At 36.2% G+C, this 27,276-nt stretch overlaps 1 protein-coding gene across 2 annotated transcripts in view; it reads right to left on the bottom strand.

Moving 5' to 3' along the window:
• Window positions 1-27,276, bottom strand: part of adck1 (aarF domain containing kinase 1) — a 168,691-nt gene that overhangs the window by 106,697 nt on the left and 34,718 nt on the right. For both annotated transcript variants that reach the window (XM_051867793.1, XM_051867794.1), the window contains exon 4: window positions 8,402-8,605. In XM_051867793.1, the coding sequence (XP_051723753.1) occupies window positions 8,402-8,605 (204 nt within the window). The remainder of the gene's footprint in view (window positions 1-8,401; window positions 8,606-27,276) is intronic.

Below are 27,276 nucleotides of genomic sequence, written 5' to 3'. Positions count from 1 at the left end.
TTACATGTAAAAGTTAGTTCAGGCAAGAATTTAAAAAAAAAACTAAGTAAATTCTATAGTAGTACTCAATTTAAGCTTGTAGAAATTAGCGTAAATATCAACATTATAAAATTAAGTAAAACTACTCAACTTTTCTGATACTGGTGTTCCCATCATGCACTGGGCCTTGAATAATTAAGATTTTTTTTGCTGTTTTTACACTGTTTTATCATTGCTTTTGTGGTTATGTTTAGTAACTTGCCATTTTGTGACATTTGGAGTTAATTTTCTTCTCAAAATTTTCTACTCGAAACTTCAACTAAGTTGAAATTACTCAACCTTTTACTGGCCAAGTTAAAATTACTTATTTTCTTAGTTGAGTAGAGTAGAGTTACTTAATTCTATATTTGAAATTTACTTAAAAAATATGCATGCTAAAACTTACAAAAATTAAGTAAATTTTACTTATTGTATTGTTACTCAGTGTAGGTCTACATATATGTATACATACATATAAATATATACATATATAATATTATAAAGATAATTTTAATATTATAAAGCTAAAAATTAACAACTAAAAAAGTAAGTTTGCTTAAATATAATACTAGAGAGAAAAAAATTTCTTTTAAACAAAACCCTGTCCTCCTCAAGGACATAGCTGAGCTAATGGTTCAGGAAGTTTGCAAAAGAATATTAGGTGAGGAGGAAAAGAAATGGGAGAGCAGAGATGGGATCTATTTATACCGGGCTGACAGAGCGGTTAAGAACTTCATCTCGTAGCTCAGATGGCACGATTGCTCAACTGAGGAGGGATTTGACAAGAAGCTACGTGTCGATTAGAGATTATATTGCATGCTCCAGTGCAGAAAAAAGTGATGATGTGACCAAACAGTGACACTAAATATTGTGGAAGGGTCTTACAGAGAGATCCTATCTCAGGATTCAACATGAACCTGTGCGGGCGAGAGGATATTTATGAAGGTGAGGTGTTTTTATATCAATGACAGCTTAAAGAGCATTTCTCTAGCAAATGAAAGAAAACTAGTGGAAACCTCAGATCGATACGTCAGTCTTTGCCAAAGTAGAGAACTAGGGTGGTGTGGTAGATAACAAATGTGCCTAACATCTCTTGTACAGCCCCACTGTCTCACAAAAGGTTAATTGAGTCTATTTTGGTTAATGAGTGGCAGGGCCTTTCTTGGGTTAACCAGCATATGGAAGCACTTTTAGCATCTTTTAGACCTAATCATCTGTCAAAGAAATCCGCCAGTCCCTATTTTACATTTCGAAATAAGATAAGGATGATAAATCATGAAAATGGTTATATTAATTAATGTAATTTGCAAAGATAAGAATCACTATTAATAATCACTAATACTGATGTCGCGATACACGTTGTGATGTATATCAAAGTGAAACTGTTTCTCGAATAAGGAAAAATTGTAGGGCGGGACTTGATTTTGTCCATTGGGAATTGTCTGGATCTTTGTGGTTTGCTATTGCTGTGATGTCACATGAGTGACAGGTTGCCCCACCCTCACGGCGGTTAACATGTCATCAAAAAAAGAGTTTAAAGATTACACAATCATTTATAATAAATACTGCAATATATCCACAACACTCTAGCATCAAGGCGGAGAGTTCTGCACCATTTACATTTTCTTAAAATTTAAATACCTACTATTAATGTTCATAACCATCTCAGTACATACTACTATTTGTTAACAAACAGCCCCGAAGGCTCATGGTTCAGAGTCCTAGCTCAAATTGTCATGTGCGTGTTCTTTACCCCCACCATGGGCTCAAAACAAGGTAGTGTTGAGTAATTAGCTCAATTTTTCACTTGAACGTGATAATTACTTTTGATAAATATTTGCATAATTGAACTACTAAGTGCCTCGTCCTTTTTTCAGTCCCTCTACCCAACCCTCCCTTACAATGTGCTGGAGGTTAATGCTTTTTTGCCAGCACACAATGTTCCTCCAGAGTTCTAGAAGCCATGCAATGCAAAAGGATAATAGCTGTTCTTTTGTTCTGTGCAGAGAGGTATTATACATTAACATGGTTAGAAAAACACGGGACAGGGAATAAAATTTTATACATTTTTAATAATAGATAAAAATAAATAGGTAATTGTAATAAAGTAACATTTTAAAAATTTTATTTATATATCTCACATTTTTTAAATGTTTGTACTGTATATGTATATTTATATACAAAATAAGTGGCTCAGTGGCTTTCTACTAAGCCAAAAGTGCATAAAGCAGAGGCCTGGCTCTATTAACCAGAAAGAATCTCATGGAATAACATTTCAGTTGCTCACGGGCTTAAAGAAGAGTGAATTAAAGAGATAGAGCGAAGGCAAGCTGAGAGGAAACCAAAACCAGTGTCTTTCTTCCTCCCCGCACCTTTGTGATATCAATAATTCCTTATCTAAATGGATCCAGAGCCGCCTGTAACAGCTTTTTGATTTTGTGTGAGACCATGCCAGGCCTCATAAATAAATATGAGGGAAGGTGGGGGAATTCTGGGATGCTGTAGTTTACCTCACGGTGCAGAAGACTCTCGCTAAAAGCCCTGGCAGAGACTCTGACGTGTACTGCCAACCAGTCACGGCACAGCACATCGGATACTACTGCCCAGTGGCGTGCGGTAGACTTCAGAATTGAGGAGGCAAAGTTCCTCTTTCTGGGTTTGGTAAACTTGTATACACTCATAAACTGTATATTTTAAATTCTGATGTTTACATTGTTTTCATGGAACAAATGTAATAAGTATTATAAAATATGTTTATAAAATTATAAAACATTTTAATACATATTAATGCTATTGAATCAAAATCATATTAAATATGCAAAAAACTATATAGAAAAATACTGAGTACTTTCAAGAGCTACTGTAGGTTTCAATAAAATATTAAAGGCACAATATGTAAGATTTTTAGATTAAAATATCCATAAACCATTAGAACAATGTTATATATGTTGTTGACTTGTGTACTTACATTATCCCAATCATTTCCAACAATGTTTAAATCCAGAGAAATCAGCAATTTTAACCAGGACATGGACTGTGTCATTTCGTCGCCTGTCTTGGACGTCATATCCACGTTACCCTCGATTTCCAGTTTCGGGCCCTGTCCCAAATGGCACACTTCATATGCACTTTCGGTCTTGTGGACTTACAATGGCTGCCGTGTACGCGTGTCCGTTAAGTCCATGAGACCGTACATTTATCAACAGAAAATGAATCATTGTTATATAGCTCAACACAGTTAGTCTTATCGTTTGAATCGCTTCTTTTCTTGATTTACCACAAGTACCATGTTTTTACCATGCCTCAGAGATTTTGTCAAGTGGCTAACATAGCATAATCAAAGAGGATTTTCCATCATGCAATATATTTTTAAATTAATTACATGACATTTAGCAACACAAGTCATCCAGTTTTATGACATTCTAATATCGATCTAGATTACTGCAAAGTGCAACAAGTCTCTTGATTCATACCACAGTAACTTTAATAAAACTTTAATACATTAGCTCATCCATGAACATGAGTTCTGCCCGAGTCCGTCGGATTGCTTTCCATCAGCTGTGGAGCTGAAGATGACAACTCCCATGATTCCATTCTCATTCACGGCATCATCAAGCTACACCTACGTTTAAAATAAGCGACGAAAATTACATATTGTGCCTTTAATACTAAAAAAAATAAAAAATAAAAGTAATGTTTTTTTTGCCATCATCACTTCTGGAGAAACTGGTGTAAAAAAAGAAGAAAAAAATAGAAAATTGTAGTCACCAGGGAAGCCACTGTTGCATTTTTAGTAAAATGTAACAAATTACTTGTGAAGTATGAATAAAAAAGGGAGCTGTGACAGACTTTATGGTCGCTAGCGATCAGTGGCAGATGCCTTGTAGGTAATAGCCAATCATTTTGGCAAATTTAGGGTACATTTACATGACAACGATGTACTAAAAACAGAAAAGCTTTTCCTTTGCGTTTTTCTCATACAGACAACAACATTGTCAAAACGATCCCAGTTCACATCGCGAAAACGATTAAAAACGCTGCATTATTCATTCCAGGCCAGTAGTTGGCGATGTCACTTTGTAAAGAAACTATGTGATTCATGTTGTTGTAGTTTACATGGAGACAATAACGGAATCTTTTTAAAGAACTTGCACTTGCACCCCCCACCCCCCACGTTTTCAGGCCCCCAAAATGCTGTTGTTGTGTAGATGAATGGCCAAAACACACAAAAAGTTGTCAGCTTTTAGTTGAAAATAGCGTTGTGTAAATGGCCCCTTAGTCACATGACTTGTTAAAGCCAAGTCACATGACCTTCTTGATCTAAGTATAGGTGGGTTTGACTTGAAACAGCGCTGTGCAGACCGATCGGTATTTGACATCAAAGTACCGCGAAAGCGATTTACTTATGCTGCATTCATGCCACCGCGTAATTACCGTAATCTTGAGATGACAACACGTGACGTTATATTCAGTGCTGTTCATATCCTCAGACTGGGAATTATGCATTTCTATGGCACCACTATCAACGCCTAAATTAATCTTACAAATTGTAATTACGAGCTCTACGAGGACATGAATGCTTTTTATGAGCCAGAATCTCGTAGTTACAGTAATAACGATATGGCGTGAATGCACCTTTAGATCAAGAAAGTCATGTGACTAAGGAGCCATTTATGAGACAACATTTTCAACTACAAACGGACAATAAAAAAATAGGATCCTCCTCAAGTGAACAAATTACATTTTTTATTAACATTCTCTAAATTTTACTTGCATCTCAGTGAAACTAAACCACAAAATTCGCATGAAAATATGTAGATGGAAACTTGTTACTAATAGAGCATTTAGTAATTTCATATATTTCGCAGCATTTCTGGTTTCATTTTGTACTTTCGATTATTATTTTCTCACTCATTTTCCTTGAGAACACACTCCTTCCCTTTTCTCCTCAAGAAAACATCCCTGCTAAAGCCAGATGAATGATGTTCATTAAAAAAACTCGCTGATCTGACACAGAGCATATAAAGACGCATTATTCTTACACAACATTAGAAGAGCAAGCCTCACCTAATCTACATATCCACACACTCGCACACAGAGAAGATAATGGAGTGATCGAGAGACAAAAGGAGAAAGCCGGAGAATTGGGGGACTTTTATTGTGAAACAGAGGCAGACGGATTATTCTCCCGCTGCGCTGAGCCCAACGAGCCGTGACGGGTCCATCTCCAGTTCTCGACACACACAGCAGTGGTGTCTCAAATGCTTTTTATTTCGCAACACACACATACACCCACTCTAAACCTCCACAAGCCAGTCGCGACCTGGCTGGAATTACGTAATGTTGCAGCCAGTGCGGTTGTCATACAGCAGGGAGGGATGGGGCTTGTGAGAGAGAAAGAGAGAGAGAAATGGGAGGCGGGAAGGCAGTGAAGCAAGAAGTCAGACTGATCTATTAGAGCTAATAATTACAATAATAAAACTGTAAAGATGCAGTCATCACCCCAGAAGCGTCGGGAACAAGCATAGCCCTCTCAAGGTCAGACGAGGGAGGGCCGCACTTTAACGGTTACCTGCTCAGAATCCGGCTGAGTGATTACAGGTTCAAATTGTCCTTCTCGTTCAAGGTCATTTCACCAAAAACTGGCAAGTTATGTGACCTTGACCACATGAAATACTCAACAGCAACTGGATTTGCAATTGCCACAGTGTGAGAATGCATTGAAAAGATCAGATTTTTGCATTTTCTGAATAAAAACTCACAACCGTGATTGCTAGTTTGTTGCTTAATGGTCAATAAGAGTCTATTATATTCAAACCTCCTCTCTAAGGCTTGGGTACCTCCTTTAATGTAAGATTTTCACCTGAAGGATGATAAAATACGGGTGAAAATCATACGTTTCATCGCTTCACAAAGTAACAAAACGCCTCTCCTCAACAAACCGCATCATTTGAATGGCCTTGTTCCTGTGTAATGTGAGAAAACAGCCGGATATGAACACAAAACATTGGAACCGGAGCTGACAAATGATTTGAACAGGTCATCTTCAGAGCGGAACAATTATCTCCACCAAAATATAAATGCCTGTCAAAACATTCCTGAGACGGACCGCTTTCAGGAAGACTGCTCTGACAAAAGGCACAAAAGTGCTGACAGGAGAGGACGAGGTAGACCTCAGCTTCTCTCACGTGACATTAACCCTGCCAACCCAAAATGACCTAGACAATTATTGAATAACAGCTCCTGTCTATCACAAAGAGCAACCTGCAATAATGACTGAGTGTATGTGATTTTCATCAAAGACAACATGAAACAACATTAAGATTTAACAAAAGACAACATTAAGTTTATTTTATTGCTAAATAAACGACCCTGGTCTTTTACAACCCGAATTCCTGAAAATTTGGGATGTTTTTTAAATTTAAACAAAATGAAAACTAAAAGACTTTCAAATCACATGAGTCAATATTTTATTCACAATAGAACATAGATAACATAAATGTTTAAACGGAGAACTTTTACACTTTTATCCACTAAATGAGCTCATTTCAAATTTGATGCCTGCTACAGGTCTCAAAAAAGTTGGCATGGGGGCAACAAATGGCTGAAAAAGCAAGAAATTTTAAAAAGATACAGCTGGGAGAACATCTAGCAACTAATTAAGTTAATTGATATCAGGTCTGTAACATGGTTAGCTATAAAAGGGATGTCTTAGAGAGGCAAATTCTCTCAGAAGATGGGCTATCTGTGAAAAAGTACGTAAAAAGATTGTGGAATACTTTAAAAACAATGTTCCTCAATGTCAAATTGCAAAGGCTTTGCAAAATCTCATCATCTACAGTGCATAACATAATCAAAAGATTCAGAGAAACTGGAGAAATCTCTGTGCATAAGGGACAAGGCCGAAGACCTTTATTGGATGCTCGTGGTCTTCGGGCCCTCAGACGAAACTGCATCACTCATCGGCACGATTGTGTCAATGACATTACTAAATGGGCTCAGGAATACTTCCAGAAACCACTGCTGGTAAACACAATCCGCCGTGCCATCTGCAGATGCCAACTAAAGCTCTATCATGCAAAAAGGAGGCTATATGTGAACATGGTCCAGAAGCGTCGTCATGTCCTGTGGGCCAAGGCTCATTTAAAATGGACTGTTTCAAAGTGGAAAAGTGTTCTATGGTCAGACGAGTCCAAATTTGACATTCTTGTTGGAAATCACGGACGCCGTGTCATCTGGGTTAAAGAGGAGTGAGACCTTCCAGCGTGTTATCAGCATTCAGTTCAAAAGCCAGCATCTCTGATGGTATGGGGGTGCATAAGTGCATACGGTATGGGCAGCTTGCATGTTTTGGAAGGCACTATGAATGCTGAAAGGTATATAAAGGTTTTAGAGCAACATATGCTCCCCTCCAGATGACGTCTATTTCAGGGAAGGCCTTGTGTATTTCAGCAGGACAATGCAAAACCACATACTGCAGCTATTACAACAGCATGGCTTTGTTGTAGAAGAGTGCTGAATTGGTCTGCCTGCAGTCCAGATCTTTCACCTATAGAGAACATTTGGCGCATCATTAAACGAAAGATGACCACGAACTCTTCAGCAGCTGGAAACCTACATCAGGCAAGAATGGGACCAAATTTCAAATTTCAACTAAACCAAAACTCCAGACACTTATAACCTAGATGCCCAGATGTCTTCAAACTGTTTTGAAAAGAAAAGGAGATACTACACCATGGTAAACATGCCCCCGTCCCAACTATTTTGAGACCTGTAGCAGGCATCAAATTTGAAATGAGTTCATTTTGTTCATACAATTGCAAAAATTTCTCAGTTTAAACATTTGTTATGTTATCTATGTTCTATTGTGAATAAAATATTGGCTCATGTGATTTGAAAGTCTTTTAGTTTTCATTTTATTCAAATTAAAAAAAACTTTTCCGGAATTCGGGTTGTAGCATGTTGGTGTTTTTTTCCATCACTTATCAAAATGTTTGTATAAAAATCAAATAAATAAATACACACATAAAATACATAAAAAAACTGCCTGTGAATGGACATTTTTTGCTGATATAACCAAGGTCACATGTGTGCGTGTGTGTGTGATGAAATATATGAGCCAATGATATTATATATATATTATTTATACAGCAGTTCTTTCTTGGTTCTCATCTGATTGGCTGAGAGCCGTGCGATATTCTAGTGATAACAGCACTCCTACCTTTTCATCGTTTGTATCACTCTGCTTGAAGCGACTATCATGGCAGCCAAGCAAATCCACGTTTTTTTTTTTTTTTTTAACAAATATTATATATATATATATATATATATATATATATATCATTTGATGCATATACTTTCTCAGACACATAGAAAAACAAACCTCTTTTCCCAGATCTTCTCGTATGACCTGGCTGATCTCCTCCATACTGCTCTGAGGTGCTCTGCTGTGCAGGACCTTCAGTGTGCTGGTGTACTCCTCAGGCAGGAGGTAGTCCAGGGCTCCCAGGTGCTGCCCTACTTTAATGAAGGTGCCTCTGTTCATACAACACAAGTCACGGAGCCTCTCCGCCGAACGCCTGTGAACCTGAAGAAAGAAACATTCAAACAAATTTATATAAATTTTTAGAGCTATTTAAAATAATTTAAATAAAGGTCTCACAATTCTCATTTATACAACTACTGTTCAAAAGTTTAGGAAGAGCATTTTTTTTTTTTTTTTAAAGAAATACATACTTTCAACAAGGATGCATTAAACTGATCAAAAGTGACAGTAAAGACATTTATAACGTATAAAGGATTTCCATTTCAAATAAATCCTGTTCTTTTGATCTTACTATTAATCAAAGAATCCTAAAAAATGTTTCCACAAAAATAGTAATCAGCAACCGTTTTTAACATTGATAAGAAATGTTTCTTGAGCATCATATTAGAATAATTTATGAAACTGTATTTATACTATAATTTCTATTTCTACACTAAAGACTGAAGTAATGGCTGCTGAAAATTCAGCTTTACCATCACAGAAATCAATTCACTTTTTAAATTTTTTTTTTTAAAAACCGTTACGCATAACATTAAATATTACTGTTACATCAAATAAATGTAGTCTTGTGTTCAAAAACATTAATAAAAAATAAATAGATAAATAAATAAATCTTACCAACCCCAAACTTTTGAGCGGTAGTCAATAAATATTATTATTATATACATTCTTAAGTATTTATAGTACACAATACGCTAATTCACAATACTTCAAATAACCAAATACCATTGAATAATCATATCTTTAAAAAAACAAAAAACAAAAAAAAAAAAAACAGATAACATGGCAGTACCATGACAATTTTATATATTCAATGGCAAAAGTATGATTACCAAATTAAAAAACAAGGTATTCCAAAAAAATGATGGAATTATCATAGTACGTCCAAAAATATTTTTTTCTGTTAGTTAATAGCTTGTAATTGTAAGTTATTTTGAAGTGTTAACCAAAAAGGCATTGTAAGAAAACCTAGAAGCAAAAACACTATTATGAATTAGCATATTAATTTGCTGTGAATTAGCATTAAGAATGGACAACATAAAAGTACTTCATTTTGATAAGTTGCCTGCATCATTGCTACCAGGCAAAAAAAAAAAAAAAAAAAAAAACACACGCACAACACACTATATTCCCTCCCGGTCATCTCATTTGTCTTAAATGCTGTTTAAATGGGACATCAGTTTTACGGGGGTCTTTGTGCCGTCCCGTCCCAACACCAGCTGGTGGAGTTGATAGTACTCTTGGAGGGACGTCCCTTTGGGACCACAGCAAATAAACTGCCGTGAAATGAGCTCTCTTAACCCTCTCACCCTAACAAAAGACAGTCTTTTGTGCCCCAAATGGGGCCGCATATGAGGCTGGTCGATCCGATTCGAATCATCCCTCAAAAGACAAAGTCCACATGCACCTAATTATACTGGGTGGGGAGTCTATATATACATATGTCAGGATGTGTGTGCAGGGATTAAACTGAGCCACAACGAACCAGAACTGTGTTCAGCACCTTGATTCAAAAAATTGATACAAATTATTGGCAGTAAGTCCAGTTTTTGTTTTATCCAGTACACAGACTTGTCACCATAAGCAAATATATTCGCTGAACAAAAACAATATATATTTTTTTTTTTTTTAAAGTTCATCACATTAGGCATTACACACACACACAGGTTTGTTTTGCTATCTTAGTGAGGACATTCCATAGGCGTAATGGTTTTTATACTGTACAAACTGTACATTCTATCCCCCTACACTACCCCTACCCCTAAACCTACCCATCACAGAAAACATTTAGCATTTTTATATTTTTAATAAATCATTGTTTGGTATGTTTTTAAAGCTATTTTAAATATGAAATCTCATGAAATGTCCTCATATTTCATGTTTACGTCGTAATACCAGTGTAATGTCATTATATAAATTTGTGTCCTTATAAATAATGAAAACACATACACAGAGTATATTTTCATGTTAAAAAACATTAAAGACAATATGTTTGCCAAATTAAATAGTTGGCATGTATATTGTTTCTGAACAGAAATCAAAGCAAATTATTAAAATATCATAAATTACATGCATCTTTATTTGCCCCCTGTTAGAGTTTTTTTTTTTTAATTATTAAAGTTAACTTTGACTGTCCTAAAATAGATTTTAATCAAATAAAATGCAGCCAAATACCACATTTCATTTTGCTTGGTTTATTAAAAGTTGTTTACAGTCACAGGACAGTTAACATTGAAAACAAAAATCATACCGCTAGACCAACAAATACTATATTATATATATATATATATATATATATATATATATATATATATATATATATATATATATATATATATACACACACTACCAGTCAAAAGTTTGGAAACATTACTATTTTTAATGTTTTTGAACGAAGTCTCTTTATTTATATATATATATATATATATATATATATATATATATATTATACATACACATATGTACAGTGGGTACGGAAAGTATTCAGACCCCCTTAAATTTTTCACTCTTTGTTATATTGCAGCCATTTGCTAAAATCATTTAAGTTCATTTTTTTTTCCTCATTAATGTAAACACAGCACCCCATATTGACAGAAAAACACAGAATTGTTGACATTTTTGCAGATTTATTAAAAAAGAAATATATACAGTATATATACAGTGGTGGTCAGAATTATTGGTAAATATGATCAAAGATGACTATAAAAATAAATCTGCATTGTTTATCCTTTTGATCTTTAATTCATAAAATTAGCAAAAATCTAACCTTTCATTGAAGGAAAAGAATTGAAAGTGGGGGGGGGGGGGGGGGGGGGGGGGAGATCACATTATGAAATAAATGTTTTTCTCCAAAACACGTTGGCCACAATTATTGGCACCCCTAGAATTTTTTATGAGTATGTATGTATGTACGTACGTATATATATATATATATATATAATGGTTAGTTCCTGTCCTTGATTCTGATTGGTCAATAGCTGTGTTTATTCATGATAAAACACGGCTATGACCGCTTCACCCAACACCCTTAGCAACCACTCTTAGCAACGTAAACTGTATGTTCTTAATTGATATTGTTCATTGAAGCTTACTGTATTATGTAGAAAAGTATTGTGAGAAAAAGATTGTGTGAGCAAGTTTATTACCTGCATTCAGATTTAGCATTTTCCTTCAGGTCAGCCCTATGTTCATAATAAAACATCTGTTTAAATGTCCGAAGTATTATCCTGTCCTTTTTAACAGATAAGGGGTTTTCCCATGACTGACAGCGCTAGTCAAAGCATTTATCAGTTGCGTCTTGTTCCGTGTTCACAACAATTCAGTCTTTTCAATGTAAAAGTTTTCGCTACTGACTGACACACTCATAAAAACTGTCTTTGCCGCCATCTAATGGCGTAATAATGTAACTTGTGTTGCTGTTCACGGTCAGGGACTATTTTCGCGTTGTGCCTAACAACGACCTTCAGCCTTCAGCTTATTTGCGATACAGCACATATACATATATATATATATATATATATACATACATAAAACACACATATATATATATACATATATACATACACACAAACACACACACACACATACATACACATATATGTTTTTTGTGTATGTAAGCATTTCATTTTCGATCATTTGTTTTTGGTTGGTTTGTTTTTATGTAAATATAATAATTATGCTTTTTTTGTGGATGGAGGGGAGTCATGTCATACTGTATCTTGCCTTGGCACCATAATCACCACAAGATTTTAGGGTACCCCACCTCCAAAATCTTCATTTAACCTGTGTGTGTTTATTTTTCAAGTGCTTTCCTCAGGCAACACCTCCTCAGGACCAAAAAACTTTGGATTGAGCTGATATTTCTGACAGGATGTCGAGGGGAGAGTAAACACACTTCTGTCAGGCAGGATTTGCTGTTAATCCTCACATGCAGTGGATGGGAGATTTGAAGGTTGTCCTATGGGCATTTTCTACTGCACTGTTCGAGCTTAGCACTGCCGCCACCGACGGCAGCCTAGGCCATCCGGCTTTGTGGCGTGCACAAAACCCCATTTTCTGTGCCCGGAGAAGCCAATAGGATGTGACAGCTCGGAGATAATTACGAGGGTGATGAGAAGACACTTTATTTCAGAGGATACTAAACATGTGGTTCTCGCCTTCCCAGCCCAGAGCCCAAACAGGCTTTTGATGGTGAGGATGTGTCGAGGAGAAAGGCAGGGCTAATAAGAGACGAAGGAGGCAGTAATAACAGTCATGATCTCTGCCTGCTCATCTTCAACACCTTCTATACTGGATCTGTGGAACCAATAAAGCAAAGTGGAGGGAAGGCGGCATGAGAAAAAGGATAAGAAGAGGAGGTCTACCCTTTTTTATTCTTCTCTGGCTAATCCCCCAGGAAGAGAAATCGGTGCCACCTGCCATCTTACAGTCCTGGCAATGGAAGACGCTATTGGCAGGCAGTCAGACTTCCTCCATTTCTTTCACTATTCCAACTCCACGTTTCTCCCAGCCACCCGTGGCTACTGCATTTGCATGGCCAGTCCATTAGGGGCAGCCTGGAGGAATGTGGCAGCTTTTTTCAGGGTGTGAAGGGGAAGCCACTCTGGGATTGGCTGATTCGCATTGGCATTCAAGCGACGACCTACTCTGTGGCATGCAGCTGGCTGACCCTTAGCTTTTGAGGAAGAAAAATCTATTAAAATCTATCAACAAACATATGCTAACTTTCAAAGAAGCACAGAATGGGAACTCCAGGCAGACCTATTTCTTCAGAAAACTATATTCATAAAAAGGGCAGCATTTACTGCAGCAATTTACCGTGAGCCAGTGGAGAGTGAAATAACACAAGAGTGCTCGTCGTATCTGATGAGGTGTCAATCATGTCTTCCATCAAGGCAATGCTGAAGAGTCTTTTGTCACAGGAGTTGTTCAGCAAACACAAGTGTGACAGCCAATCAAGTCCTCTGAGCGGCACAGGGAGGCACAGGAGAAGCCCTTCACATGTTCAGAGTGTAATAAGACAGGCAAAATCAGCAGAAAGCGTTGACTTTATGTGGGTAAGCAGGAGAGCGAGCTCTATAGATGAAAAGATCCCACACACATGGAAGAATGGACAAACAAAGTTTTTGCTATGAGCTCTGCTCAACTTAAGACACCTCACCAAAAAGACTATTGGAAGATTCGGGGTGTACAAAATGTTCCCTGTTGAAATTTGCTGGTTGTATCATGCATTGCAGAGATATCAACCTTTAGGACTATAGAAATGAGAATACACCGAAGAAAGTATAAGTTACCAGTGTTGAGGAAAGTTACTTTTAAAAGTAATGCATTACAATATTGCGTTACTCCGTAAAAAAAGTAACTAATTGCATTATATTACTTTTGAGGTACTTTTTCTCACCTGGACTGGGCTTGCTTGCTTGTTTTTTAATAACAACAAAAAAGTACTATTTTTGGCTAATGTTAAGGCCCTTTCACACCAAAAGTGAAATGAATACACCTCAGGCTGAAGGAAATTCATATTTATGCCTGTACTGTAGAGGGCGCAGCTCAAACAAACCTTTCAACTGCTGCCATTCTGGATTGAAGAAGAATAAGATACAGGAGAAGGAAGTTCAACACTCTTATTTCTAAATCTAATCTAAAGTAATTTTTGCTTATTAGTAAAGTTGAATTAGATCATGGTTAATAAAGTGAGATTAAATGCATGAAGTATATTTGTGTAATTTAATATAGTTAATTATTACAGGTTTGCATAAAATTCTGAGATTGCATTTCACTGTTTTTATTCATTTTGAGGAATAACGAATGTTTTCGTGCAAGTGAGATGAATAAATGCATGTTCACATTTAATCTAGTACTACAATAACCATCATGTTCACACAACACGCACAACACCTCTGCACTTTATTTCTCTCAACATGGGACAGGAGAGCTGTCAGTCAACTTGCGTTACTTATTTTTAAAAAGTAACAGATATTTTGTTGTAAATTGAAAAGGTAATACTTTACTAGTTACTTGAAAAAGTAATCTGATTACGTAACTCAAGTTACTTGTAATGCGTTACCCCCAACACTGTAAGTTACAAAACAGCTACAGTTAACAAGAGTAACACTCCAACTTAAATTAAACCTTAAAACCACATACGTTCCAAACTACCTGGCTATTTTTAGATAATTAGCATTTTGAGATTTTTTTTTTAACAATTTAGTTTCTTTAACAATCTGTTTTGCTATGATAGACAGATAGACAGAAAGAAAGAACGAATAGATTGAAAGGAAGTTAATAAATAGAATGGTTGACAGACAGACAGTACATAGAAATATATAAAAATATTGATGTCTCAAAAAAAAAATGTTATAATTATATATACACTATATTGCCAAAAGTATTGGGACACCCCTCCAAATCATTGAATTCAGGTGTTCCAATCACTTCCATCGCCACAGGTGTATAAAATCAAGCACCTTGGCATGCAGACTGCTTCTACAAACATTTGTTAAAGAATGGGTCGCTCTCAGGAGATCAGTGAATTCAAGCGTGGTACCGTGATAGGTTGCCACCTGTGCATTAAGTCCATTCATGAAATTTTCTCACTCAAATATTCCACGGTCAACTGTTAGTGGTATTATAACAAAGTGGAAACAAGCAATTGGAAACAACAGCAACTCAGCCATGAAATGGTAGGCCACGTAAAATCACAGAGCGGGGTCAGCGCATGCTGAGACGCACAGTGCACAGAAGTCGCCAACTTTCTGCAGAGTCAATAGCTACAGACCTCCAAACTTCGTGTGGCCTTCAGATTAGCTCAAGAACAGTGCGTAGAGAGCTTCATGGAATGGGTTTCCATGGCCGAGCAGCTGCAGCCAAGCCTTACATCACCAAGTGCAATGTAAAGCATCGGATGCAGTGATGTAAAGCACGCCGCCACTGGACTCTTGAGCAGTGGAGACATGTTCTCTGGAGTGACGAATCACACTTCTCTGTCTGGCAGTCCGTCTGGGTTTGGTGGTTGCCAGAAGAACGGTACTTGACTGACTGCATTGTGCCAAGTGTAAAGTTTGGTGGAGGGGGATTATGGTGTGGGGTTGTTTTTCAGGAGTTGGTCTGGGCCCCTTAGTTCCAGTGAAAGGAACTCTTAATGCTTCAGCATACCAAGACATTTTGGACAATTTCATGCTCCCAAGTTTGGGGATGGCCCCTTCCTGTTCCAACATGACTGCGCATCAGTGCACAAAGCAAGGTCCAGAAAGACATGGATGAGTGAGTTTGGTGTGGAGGAACTTGACTGGCCTGCACAGAGTCCTGACCCTAACCCGACAGAACACCTTTGGGATGAATGAGAGCGGAGACTGCGAGCCAGGCCTTCTCGTATATATATATAAATTGTATTCCTATTACTATTGTGAAATATAAATTGTATTCCAGTGAAACCAAAATACATTTTGGTTTCACTGTATATGAGTGAGTATACATATGAGTGTGTGTGTGTATATATATATAATATATATATAATATATATATAATATATATATATATATATTACACACACTCACTCATATACAGTGAAACCAAAATTTATTCAGACACCTTGAACATTTCATAATAAAATATGACAAGATCTAGTTAAACTGTTAAGTTAAACTGTGTCAGAAAAAAAATAATCTTAATTATGTCAGATAACACTTAAGCAAAACATGATCAGGTCAAAATGTGTGAAAAAAATTTGGTCCCAAATTTTTATTAATTTTACTGGTAGTCCACTGTATGAAGAATTTTTGGGTATAATATGTCACAGTTTACTTTATTTTGCTATCCTCACTTACATAAATGAATTATAGTGTCCTGCACCCACTAATAAAAATATATCAAAGATATCTGAATAATTTTTGGTTTGACTGTGTGTGTGTATATATATATATATATATATATATATATATATATATACACATACATACATACATACATACACACACACACACACACACACATATTTATATATATATATATATATATATAAAGTATACACACTCACTCACTCACTCACTCAAGTATTGCATATTAAATTAAAGCAAAATTAACAAGGCCACAGAACCGGAAAATAATAGGAAAACAATACAAAGAACAAACGATATCAAATATTAACAAACGTAGCCATTGATCTTACAGTTTCACTATCATCAGCTATTACAAAATAAATAAATAAATAATTTAAAATGTCAAATATGATAGGATTATTTGGTGGATTGATATTACTGATATTACAGCATTAAAAATGCACCCAATAAATGCATCTAACCAAAACAAGACAGTTTATACAGGTTTATAAAACTGGTTGTCCTAAATATCCCTAAGTGAAACATCACGTTTCCCTTTTGCAGCACTTTTGGCGTGTACAGTCTGTCATCGCTGCTCTGTGGAGGAAACGAGGCCCTGTGCAATTAATACCCAAGTAGAGCAATTCCCACTACCTCCCCATCACCTCCTCTACTGTTCTCTTCCTCCTCCCCAAAAGCCCTACCTCCCTCCATACCTCTCTCTCTCTTCCTGAAACCCTTTCATCCGTAGACAGAGCGGCACAAAGCCGGAGCTCTGACAACTCTCGTAATTGCCACAGACATTAATGACATATTTCAGCAGCAGGCAGAAGCCATTAGATGGCCTTTGAAAAATGCTTTGTAGGACCATCATCAGAGCATGTTATTGCCAGGGGACTAATGGGGAGGCAGCAGAGGTTCCTCTTATGCTGTCCCTGCTCTCACTGTGCACAAAACACCAAAGAATAATGATCAGTCTTACATCAAAGAAAACATAAATTAGCAATACTGTCACAAACTTGACATGCTAAGACAAACTGTTAACCTCAGCGCATCAATACGCTGTTCGGTATCAAGAATAAATAAGTAAATACATTTATAAAAACCAATAGTTTATGATGCAATTTAAAATACTGAAAATCTAATAAAATTTCATGGTACAAAGTTGACTGCCCAGCATAAATAAATGAATATACAAACAAACAAATGAATAAATAAATAACATGCACAAATAAATGCATAAATAAATAAATAACCCCATGCATGGTAAATAAGACAACACACACTGCAAACCATCTAAAGGCTATTAGTGTAAAACAAGCACTGGCATAAATAATCCAGACATTCTAATTATAGACAGAACGATGTTTCTGGGTCTCAGGGTCTATAAAATTGTCTTTATGGACACTCTGTCACTAAACTGAAATTATAAGGCCATTTCTTTATTATTCAACATATAGAAAAAAGTGGCACATGAAACTGAATCTCATCCTTTTTTTTCCTCTTTAAATTCAAGTCTTGATTACTTATTCCATTTAAGAAACCAAAAACAATAAGAATTAAAGCTGCAAGCAGTGTTGAAAGGGCCCTCGCACCCGGGGCCACCGCCACCCGGTAGCCTTGGGAAAACAGTGGGCGACATGCATTTAAGCGGCAAATATAGGCGAAATATGACAAAGTCATTTTGACGTGTCACACATCCTGCTGCCAGCAGGTGGCACTTTGACTATAACTGAATATTGCTATGTAGAAATCTTCAGGCCAGGACTATTATCAAACGTGAAGTTTGGAACAGATCGGACATTGTATGCCTGAGTTACAACAACTTCCTGTTTCGTGGCGTTAATTGCATACATTAGCACTTAGCCAAGTGTTGCATGATTTAATGTGTTTCTAGCATGTTTGGTACTTCATGGCATATTTAAATGTGTTTCTGGGAGTGAATTACAGTGTAAATCATGCCATTTCCTGTTGCCACCAGGTGGCGCTATGACTAAGTGAATATTGCCATGTAGATGTCTTCAGCCCAGGACTCTTATCAATCATGTGAAGTTTGGGGCAGATCAGATATAGTATGCCTGAGTTACAACAGCTTCCTGTTTCATGGCGAAACATCAGATTTTGTCAGGGCGCCACGGACACGCCCTTCAACGAAAAGTCAAGGCTAAGTCCTTAAGATTAGACTGACTAAATATGATGTTGTTCTGGATACATTTCAATGCGGAGTTAATAACAGTGCCGGCAGGTGGCGCTATGACAGTTTAACATCACAAAGGCATTTAGACCAAATACGATATTGATCTGATTAAAGTTCTAGGAGGAGTTTGTTAAAGTACAACATCTGGAAATGGCAAAAACTGCAAAAATTTTGCAGAGAAAATTCAAAATATCTCACTTCCTGTTGGGTTTTCAGATTTTGCTCCCAGGACTTTTTTTGTAGGTACACTACATGTGTGTACCGAATGTCATACTTGTACGTGAAACGTAGCGCAAAGGGCACTTAATTGAAATTTTGTAGGTGGCGCTATCGAGCCATTTTGACACACCTAAATTCTGAAACCCATATCAGACGTAAATTTTCACCACTTCTGATGCATGTGCAAAGTTTCATGAGTTTTTGAGCATGTTTAGGCCCTCAAAATGCGATTCATTTCGGAGAAGAAGAAGAATTGACCGAGCAATTACAATAGGGTCCTCACATCATCGGTGCCTAATAATATTAAATACAAATCAGCTCACAAATCCACACATAATTCTAGTGCCAGAGACATTGAGAGAGATAGTGGAGAACAATTCATTGACTCAAAACCTGTGGGTGGCAGAGAAAGTATATTCTAAAAGGAACTAGCTTAGTGTAAAACATTCACCCTTGTAAACAATATACACTTCAAATATCTTATGACAATATCTTCTTGTAGCTTTTCAGAATAGCTTTTCATAAAAAGGTAGCACTATGCTAAGCTAGTATGCTAAGCTTGCTAACTGAAGGACAACTGAAAACACAAATAAAGGGAGAGTGTTTGCGTTTAAAACAACCATTTCTGGCATTTTTTCCATTCAGTGATGCTAGTGTCACTTATAAAAGCTTTACCAATACAATTTTACACATAAGGCTCAATACAAATCAATATGGGAGAAGAAATAAGATAACTTAAGCTCTTTACAGCTAGCGCAACCTCAGATATTTGAGCTAGCAGATAGCTTCTTTAGATAACTACTTGAAAGTGAATAAAAACATCCCCCGTCATGTAGTAATGCCACCTCAGAGACAACACACTGGTATGGTGTTACAGCTTGCTGAACCATTCATTTTAAGTGAGAGTCTCATCGACTTTTTTCTCATATAGCAAACATGTTTTGGGGGTAAAAGTACAAATCAATGACCTCTAAAATGCTGGAGTCATGTATTACAACCCTATTGATCAAGTAACCAAAGAATCACACCTCCAGACAGCTTAAAGACCACAAAAATAGCTTTATAAAAAGGTATAAAAATGTGATGATAATGTTCTGTCTACCCATTTCTCTCTCCCTTACTTGTTTAATAAAGAGATTTCATGCATATGAAAGGTCTATACACCTTTGCGTGAAGGAAAGGCGCAAAATGGCGGCTCGTTCTTCTGTGATGACTTTCATTTGAGGTGAAAAGATGCTCTATGCACTTCCATCATTACACGGCGGCTTAGCCAGTCACTCCTTTTGTAAGCAAAGTGGAGCGACATGCGTTCATAGAAATTGCATCTACTATTGCCAGGCAATTATTGCTTTACATTGTGACTTCATGAATAACTCTGAGGGAGCGGGCAATTTAGCGGCTGCCCAATCTTAGAAAATTCCCAGCAGTCAATAAATGCACACTAGACCATTAAAAAGCCCCACTTATTCATCTTTCCCCCCACCTCTGCAAGCAGCACCTACTACCGCCCATCTCAGTTTGAAATTGCTTGGCCAGATGGAGGGCTGTGGGGTCTGTTTGGCTAGCTCCTGGCGCTAGCAACAAATTAACATACAGTAATGAATTGCCCAAATAGAACAGAGATGCACTTAGCCCTTTAGTGGTGATGCCATCAAACAAATGGAAACAAAGCTAAAACCAACAAAACCTTCATGGATTACTTTGCCCTTACGATTTACACATCTGCTTCGTACAGCATGTCGTTAAACATGAGACCATGTGTTTGCTGCCTCTGTTGAGTCTCAGTGCAAGTGCTAGAAATACTGGCAAGTATTATTCAATGGTCTCTTAAATTTAGGTATGGAAGACAGGAAGACATACCAAATTTACAGCCATGCTGTGAAGCCCCTTTGTAACTTTTGAAAGGAGTCTCTTTCCACCTGGTGTGTTTTCAATAGAATGAAATGAGCTTGCTATTATTCCAGACAAGCAACAGAGATTCCTTAGTCATGATGTTAACTAGCCTATTTGCCCAAATACACCAGAAGAAAGATTAGCATTGATTAAAAGAATAAGACGGGGTCAAAAGGCAACGTTTGAAATAAATACAAAGCACCTGGAGTGCTTGCAGAGGGTTTTGTTTATTAGGCTGGTGACATGCATATAAACATTATAAGCCCAGGTTGTCCAACTTTTGTGTGCAAAATATTTATGAGAGGAAAAAACAGAGTAACACTTTTTTATGCCCTTGTTACATGTTACATGTAGTTGCTAATGACTATAAATTATGCATAATTATATGTAACTAAGACTAAACCAACGCCTAATTCTAACCCTATATTAAGTTCATGTAGTTAATTAATATTACTCAGTACTTAAATGTATAATTACACTGTAACGCAGACACCTTAAAATAAAGTGCAACCAAAACGGATTTCAAATACTGAATTTTGGGTTTTAAAGGTGCAATGTGTAAATTTTAGGAGGATCTACTGACAGAAATGCAATATAATATACATAACTACTTAGGTGTAATTTGCGGGTGGGACAGGTAGGACAGGTGGGACATGTCCCCACCACTTTTTGCCAGGGCTGATATTGTCCCCACCACTTTTTGAAACATCTCGCGGCATGGATGTATACTAATACAAAAGAAACATCTCTAGTTGATTAGCAATTTGTTCGTTTGTGTTTCACCCCTAGTCCATCAGGACAATCTAATAATAAATGCAGATCCACATATTTATTGGCTAATGTAAATACTCTCGAGACTAACAATATATTGTATTATAGTAGATGTAAGGACGAAACTATCATATTAAACATGAGGTCTATGTCAATAAATTTTGTGCATTTATTATTGCAATGATACAATTACAATACATCCCCCCACCACACACATTCCTGTCCCATCCACTTTTTAAAACAAAGTTACACCACTGCATATCTATGTTTTCAGTGGTGTATAAAGACACATAATGAGCTGTTATGTTTTTATTACCTTAGATTGAGCCATTTACATCTACATACACCACGGGTCCCCTTACATGGAAGCTGACATGTTTCTACAGTAGCCCTAAACGGACAAACTGCTCTACAGAGCACGTTTGCTTGACTGGCTACTCTCTTCTGTCTCAGACGACGACATCTTTGTCCTATGTTGGCCACTGTAGCTTCTCTATATTGCAATTCGCAACCTCACAGCTAGATGCCGCTAAAATTTACGCACTGCACATTTAATACTTTCAAATGGCATATTGGTTGTTAAGATAAATGGTAATTCTTTACAGTAAAGTCCCATTAGTAAAGGTTAGTTAATGCATTAACAATGAGCAATACATTTGTTACAGTATTTATTAATATTCGTACAACTGTTTAACTGTTAGCTCATGTTAGCTCAGGTCAATTAAATAATATTAACAGATTTTCATAACTGTATTAGTAAATGTTGGAATTAAAACTAAAACTGCAGTCTGTAAGTTTTGCCTCTTTGTCGCCATCTCTGTTTGAAACCGGCAATTGCAATTATTTGTGGAATTATCATCTTTATGTGGGTTGTGCATTGGCACGGCTCCTCAGCGCGGATGAATCTAATGTTTGCTTCGGAATCACAGATTCTATTTCTTGGAAGTATGACCAAAATGAGAATTTTCACCGGAAAATGTCATCTGAACAAGTAAGCAACATGTCTGCCATTTTTGTTCTGACCAACTGAGGAAAAAAGCATTACAATAAATCACGCTGCCAATGGTGATTAAATCTTTTTTTAACCAAAAAAAGTTACGAACTGCAGCTTTAACTAAGATTAATATATTCATTAGAAGTATTTTTCATTGTTAGTTCATGTTAATGAATGTAGTTTACTAATGTTAACAAATGGAATCATTTTGTAAAGTGTTGCAAGATAAATTAATAGTTTGACAGGAAATAATGTAAAGTCTACCTTTGGACTATTAAGACTGCTTGCATTATAACATTTTATGACATTTCCCCTTTACATTCCTATTATCTTATTTATAAATCATTATTGATTAAAATTAGTATATTATATTTATTACACATTATATTAATACAAATTATTAGATACAATATATGTACATTTTTTTCCATGCAAAAAAAAAAAAAAAAGAAAAAAAAACAGGCATAATGCACGATACTTCAAATTCATATTACAACTATTGATTTGGAGGGTAAAATGTGACCTGGACATCCTTAAACAACCACTTTTTCCAAAATTTTCTTACAAAAGTTCACATTCCTTAGGGTACAGCATAAAAAAATAAATAAATAAATAAATAAATAAATAAATAAATCAAAAGCAAGCAGAAAATGATAAAAAATAAATAAATAAATAAATAAAATTAAAAGAGACATCAGAATCTGATAGCATCTGAGAAATGTTCATAGGTACCACAGCCCTCAAGAATAATGTGCCATTAGCAGCAGCTGCATTACGTTCAATTAATTAAAGCAGACATCCCAGATTTCATCTGCAGCAATAGGGATTGAATTATGCAATCCCACACTTCATTACTGAATGCTCTGTGAGCCAAATCAATACACTTTGTCATGTTAGCTTCCCTTTCCTTTCCAGAGGCTGTGGAACTTAATGCTGAAGTGGTTGTTCATTTATTTGTTTAAAAGGTGATCAGGCCAAATTTAATGTTCAAACACTGTTACTCGTTCCTTTTTCAATTTCTTTCACCCCGCTACCCCATCATCCACAATATGAAGGAGCAAACAATGTGGAAAGTCAAAAGCAGCTAAAGCTGGGAGGTCAGCAAAGTGCACATTACTGTGATGCAATGAGTTATTTGAAAATCAGCCACAATCAGTGTGAAATACTGATCATATGTTCAGCTTGTCAGAGGCCCTTCATGCTCATTGAAGCTTTGATTGTATTAGTTTATGACAACAGATGAGGCTCCATATTACAGGGCTGACTATTGTGTAAGTGGGACTGTTTTTATATAAATGGTCAAAAAAATTCTTAGACCTTCTTACTTAAATAATTTCTGTGCCACATAAATCCTCAGCTGAAAATGCAAAAATAATGAATGCACAAGTAATGATAAAAGTTTACAGAAAACTACCCAATGTACCATTGGTCAAACCAACAGGTTAGACCACAAATTCAAAATATTGGTTGAGTCAGAAATGCACAAACAAAGAGAAATGGGTTTGAATCACAAACAAATTTTACTTATTAATATCTTCAAATGAGCAAAAAGTTACGATTATAAAACACAACCACAATATCCAGACACAAATATACCAGGCAATCATTTTCAACACGAGTTTTCAGTGCTGGAGCTGTAAAACTTCATTTGGAACTGTCTATTTATTACTAGCTTTGCTGTGATAAGAACGCAATTTGCATTTTAGAATATGAGAGAGTCGATTATCAGAAGTGAGAACTCAATAGAAGAATTGAAACAGAGGCTAAAGCATGCTAATGTGCTGGCCGCAAATTCATTACTGCAGCCATTTCATGCACTGGTGGAGCCCAAGCAGCTTCTGATTTACTGTTCTCCTCTCTAAGGAGCCGGCACACCATTTCGTATCTCTTCGAATCTCCACTGCTCAGAGGAGAGCTGAGACGCCTTTTTTTTTTTCCAATGCTAGATATAGTTCAATACCAACCCATCTTTAAGTGAGATGATGTTCATGTGATTACAGAAACAATTCGCAATTACATGGTGTTAATGGTAATTTCATTTGTAATATTAAGTTTAAACAGTCCCAGTATCTTTCCCAGCATACAAGTCAACGACCAATGAACAAACAGGAACATAGAGTTCACCATTTGTTTTGTGATAAAATAAAATAAAATAAAATAAAATAAAATAAAATAAAATAAAATAGGGTTTATAATAATAAAATAATATAAAATAAAAAAGGGTTTATTAAAATAAAATAATATGAAATAAAATAGGGTTTATAAAATAAAAAAATAAATAGGGTTTATAAAAATAAAATAAAATAAATAAAATAGGATTTATTTAAATAATAATAATAATAATATATTGGAGCAAAGCAAGAGTTACAACTTTAAGTTAGTTTGGACACATTTAAACTGATGTCTAAAAAAAGAAACAAATTAACAATAACAACAACAAATAAAAAAAATTGCTACAATATGAAGGACTGTATCTAATTCTAATAAATTTTTTCAATATATCCGAGTAAACATTGGTCTATTTTAGCTGTCAGCCTTAGGGTATAATCATCCGTACATTCACCAGAGGTGCTAAGGTTGCTAAATATGACATCCAAGCTGGAATACAATTTCTTTTCTTTTTTCCTGATAATGCCAGTCTGTGTAAATCAGCAGCATGTCCTTCCCATTAAAGCACAAGGCACTCCAGAGATGCAGCCAGTAATCACAAACTTACACAAGAACTGAAAAATAGTAATTGAGTCTTCAGACAAATCAGTCATGTCCAAGTATATCTTAAAGCAGAAGTTACTGGAAACAGAGTGACTATAAGGTTCTAGGTTTGAATCCCACAAGAGGCGATTCATGAACTATCACCATTGAGCCCTTGAGCAAGCCACTTAAACCAAGGCTACTCCAGGCAGACCCTATAATAAACATAGACCAAAGCATCTGCTAAACAACTAAATAGCAAATTCTAGTGTCTAGCAATGCTGACAAATCATTTGCACACCATGGAACTAGGTTTTGGATCATATGATCTTTTGCCATGTAACTGTATATAAAACGTGAGCAGCCCATGTGCTACCTTGCATGCAATCATAACATTAATACAAATTAAACTAAATACTACACAGGATGTTTTCAAGGTTCCAGCATCACATTGACAGTGTTTTAAAGGGTGAGAATCTGTTAAGCATCAGAGTTCTCAATTAAAACTTCTCACTAATTATTTAAATCGGAGGTCCCACTTTATATTAGGTGTCCTTAACTACTATGTACTTACATCAAAAAATAAGTACAATGTACTTGTTTGTGTTCATATTGTATTGCAAAACACTTTTGCTGCTATTGAGGTGGGATACAGGTAAGGTTAGGTCCAGGTTTGGTGGTATGGGTAGGTTTAAGGGTTGGTTAAGGTGTAATGAAATTACAGAAATTGATTATAGATGTAATTACATGCAGGTATTTTTAAAATATACTGTAAGTACAATGTAAAAACGTGTATGTACACAATAAGTGCATTGTATCAAATTATTAATTTAATTTTAAGAACATAGTAGTTAAGGACACCTTATATAAAGTGGGACCTCTGATTTAAATAATTAGTGAGAAGTTTTAATTGAAAACTCTGATGCTTATTAACAGATTCTCTAATATAAAGTGGGACCAAATCGGATTTTACGTTTATACTTGCAGTACCAAGTGTAAACAATAACACCCCAAAACAAGAAAGGAAGACAAATAAGTGTGATATGTATCAAATTTCCAGATGTAACTATTTCGTAAATTTATTTTTAAAAGAACAAAGTATATGTCATAGTATATGTATATGTCATACTATTTTGCCAATGAAATTCCAACATCTAAAAACAGTAATTTTCTAACATAAATGGTTTCTCATAAAATCGCACGAAAAGCTGGGAGCTGAAACATTCAAACTCAATATCAGAAACACTTAGGCCTACTCCACACATACACGTTTTTCCTCCTTCGTTTAAAAAAAAAAAAAAAAAAAAAAAAAAAATTGCGTCCACATGAAAACGCAAAAACACGCTATAAAGCGGTGTCAAGAGCATGCCAAACCAACAGGTGGCGATATAACCCTAACCGTAAAGTCACGTTGGCCGATCAGAAGCCTGGAAAAAAGGTTATTACTGGCAAAGCCACCGGAAGGCAAGCCTGCAACCTTTAGCCAAAAAAGCGTAATGGCTAATGCTAACGCTCCGCCTCTGGCGGCATGCAGGGAAGGAGACCAGAAGCTGTTTTTTGAATGGATGTCAATGGATGAGAGGCTTCACTATGCTGATTAAACAGCTTTTGTGGGGAAACAGCTAATCATTTAATTAATCGACAGCCTGTTCGCTAATCTTCAGCATGTTTTACACTAAACAATACTTTCGTTGGGAACTATATGTAGATTTTAGCTTAATAAAAATGTATTTTTTTAAGAGAAGGCAGACTAGGGAATGTTGCGACTGATGTCGCTGCCATTACACGATAGGCTGAGAGGTGCTGCACGTGATTAAGTTAGCCGTTACGCTTTCTCCAATGGTAAGAGATACAGACCCTCTCATCTCCCTATAATATACAATCTCTGATTACTGGTTCCGGGTCTGACGTCACAAGCCAAAATCTCCCGTTTCACCATCTGCATCCAGAGTTTCTAAAAATCACCCTGGCAGGAGTTTTCAAAAAGGTTTGATTTCAGTGACCGGATACTGCATTTGCGTGTGGACGAACGGCCAAACCGCAGAGAAAAATCTGCGGTTTTGAAAATACCTGTGTTCATGTGGACAGGGCCTTAGTAAAAAAAACTGAACTGTAAATCGGAGTTAAGTTT

The sequence above is a fragment of the Ctenopharyngodon idella genome, chromosome 17 (assembly GCF_019924925.1).
Source record: "Ctenopharyngodon idella isolate HZGC_01 chromosome 17, HZGC01, whole genome shotgun sequence".
Lineage (NCBI taxonomy): Eukaryota > Metazoa > Chordata > Actinopteri > Cypriniformes > Xenocyprididae > Ctenopharyngodon > Ctenopharyngodon idella.
Note: the sequence above shows the minus strand (reverse complement) of the source record. Positions and strands in the feature narration are given on the sequence as shown.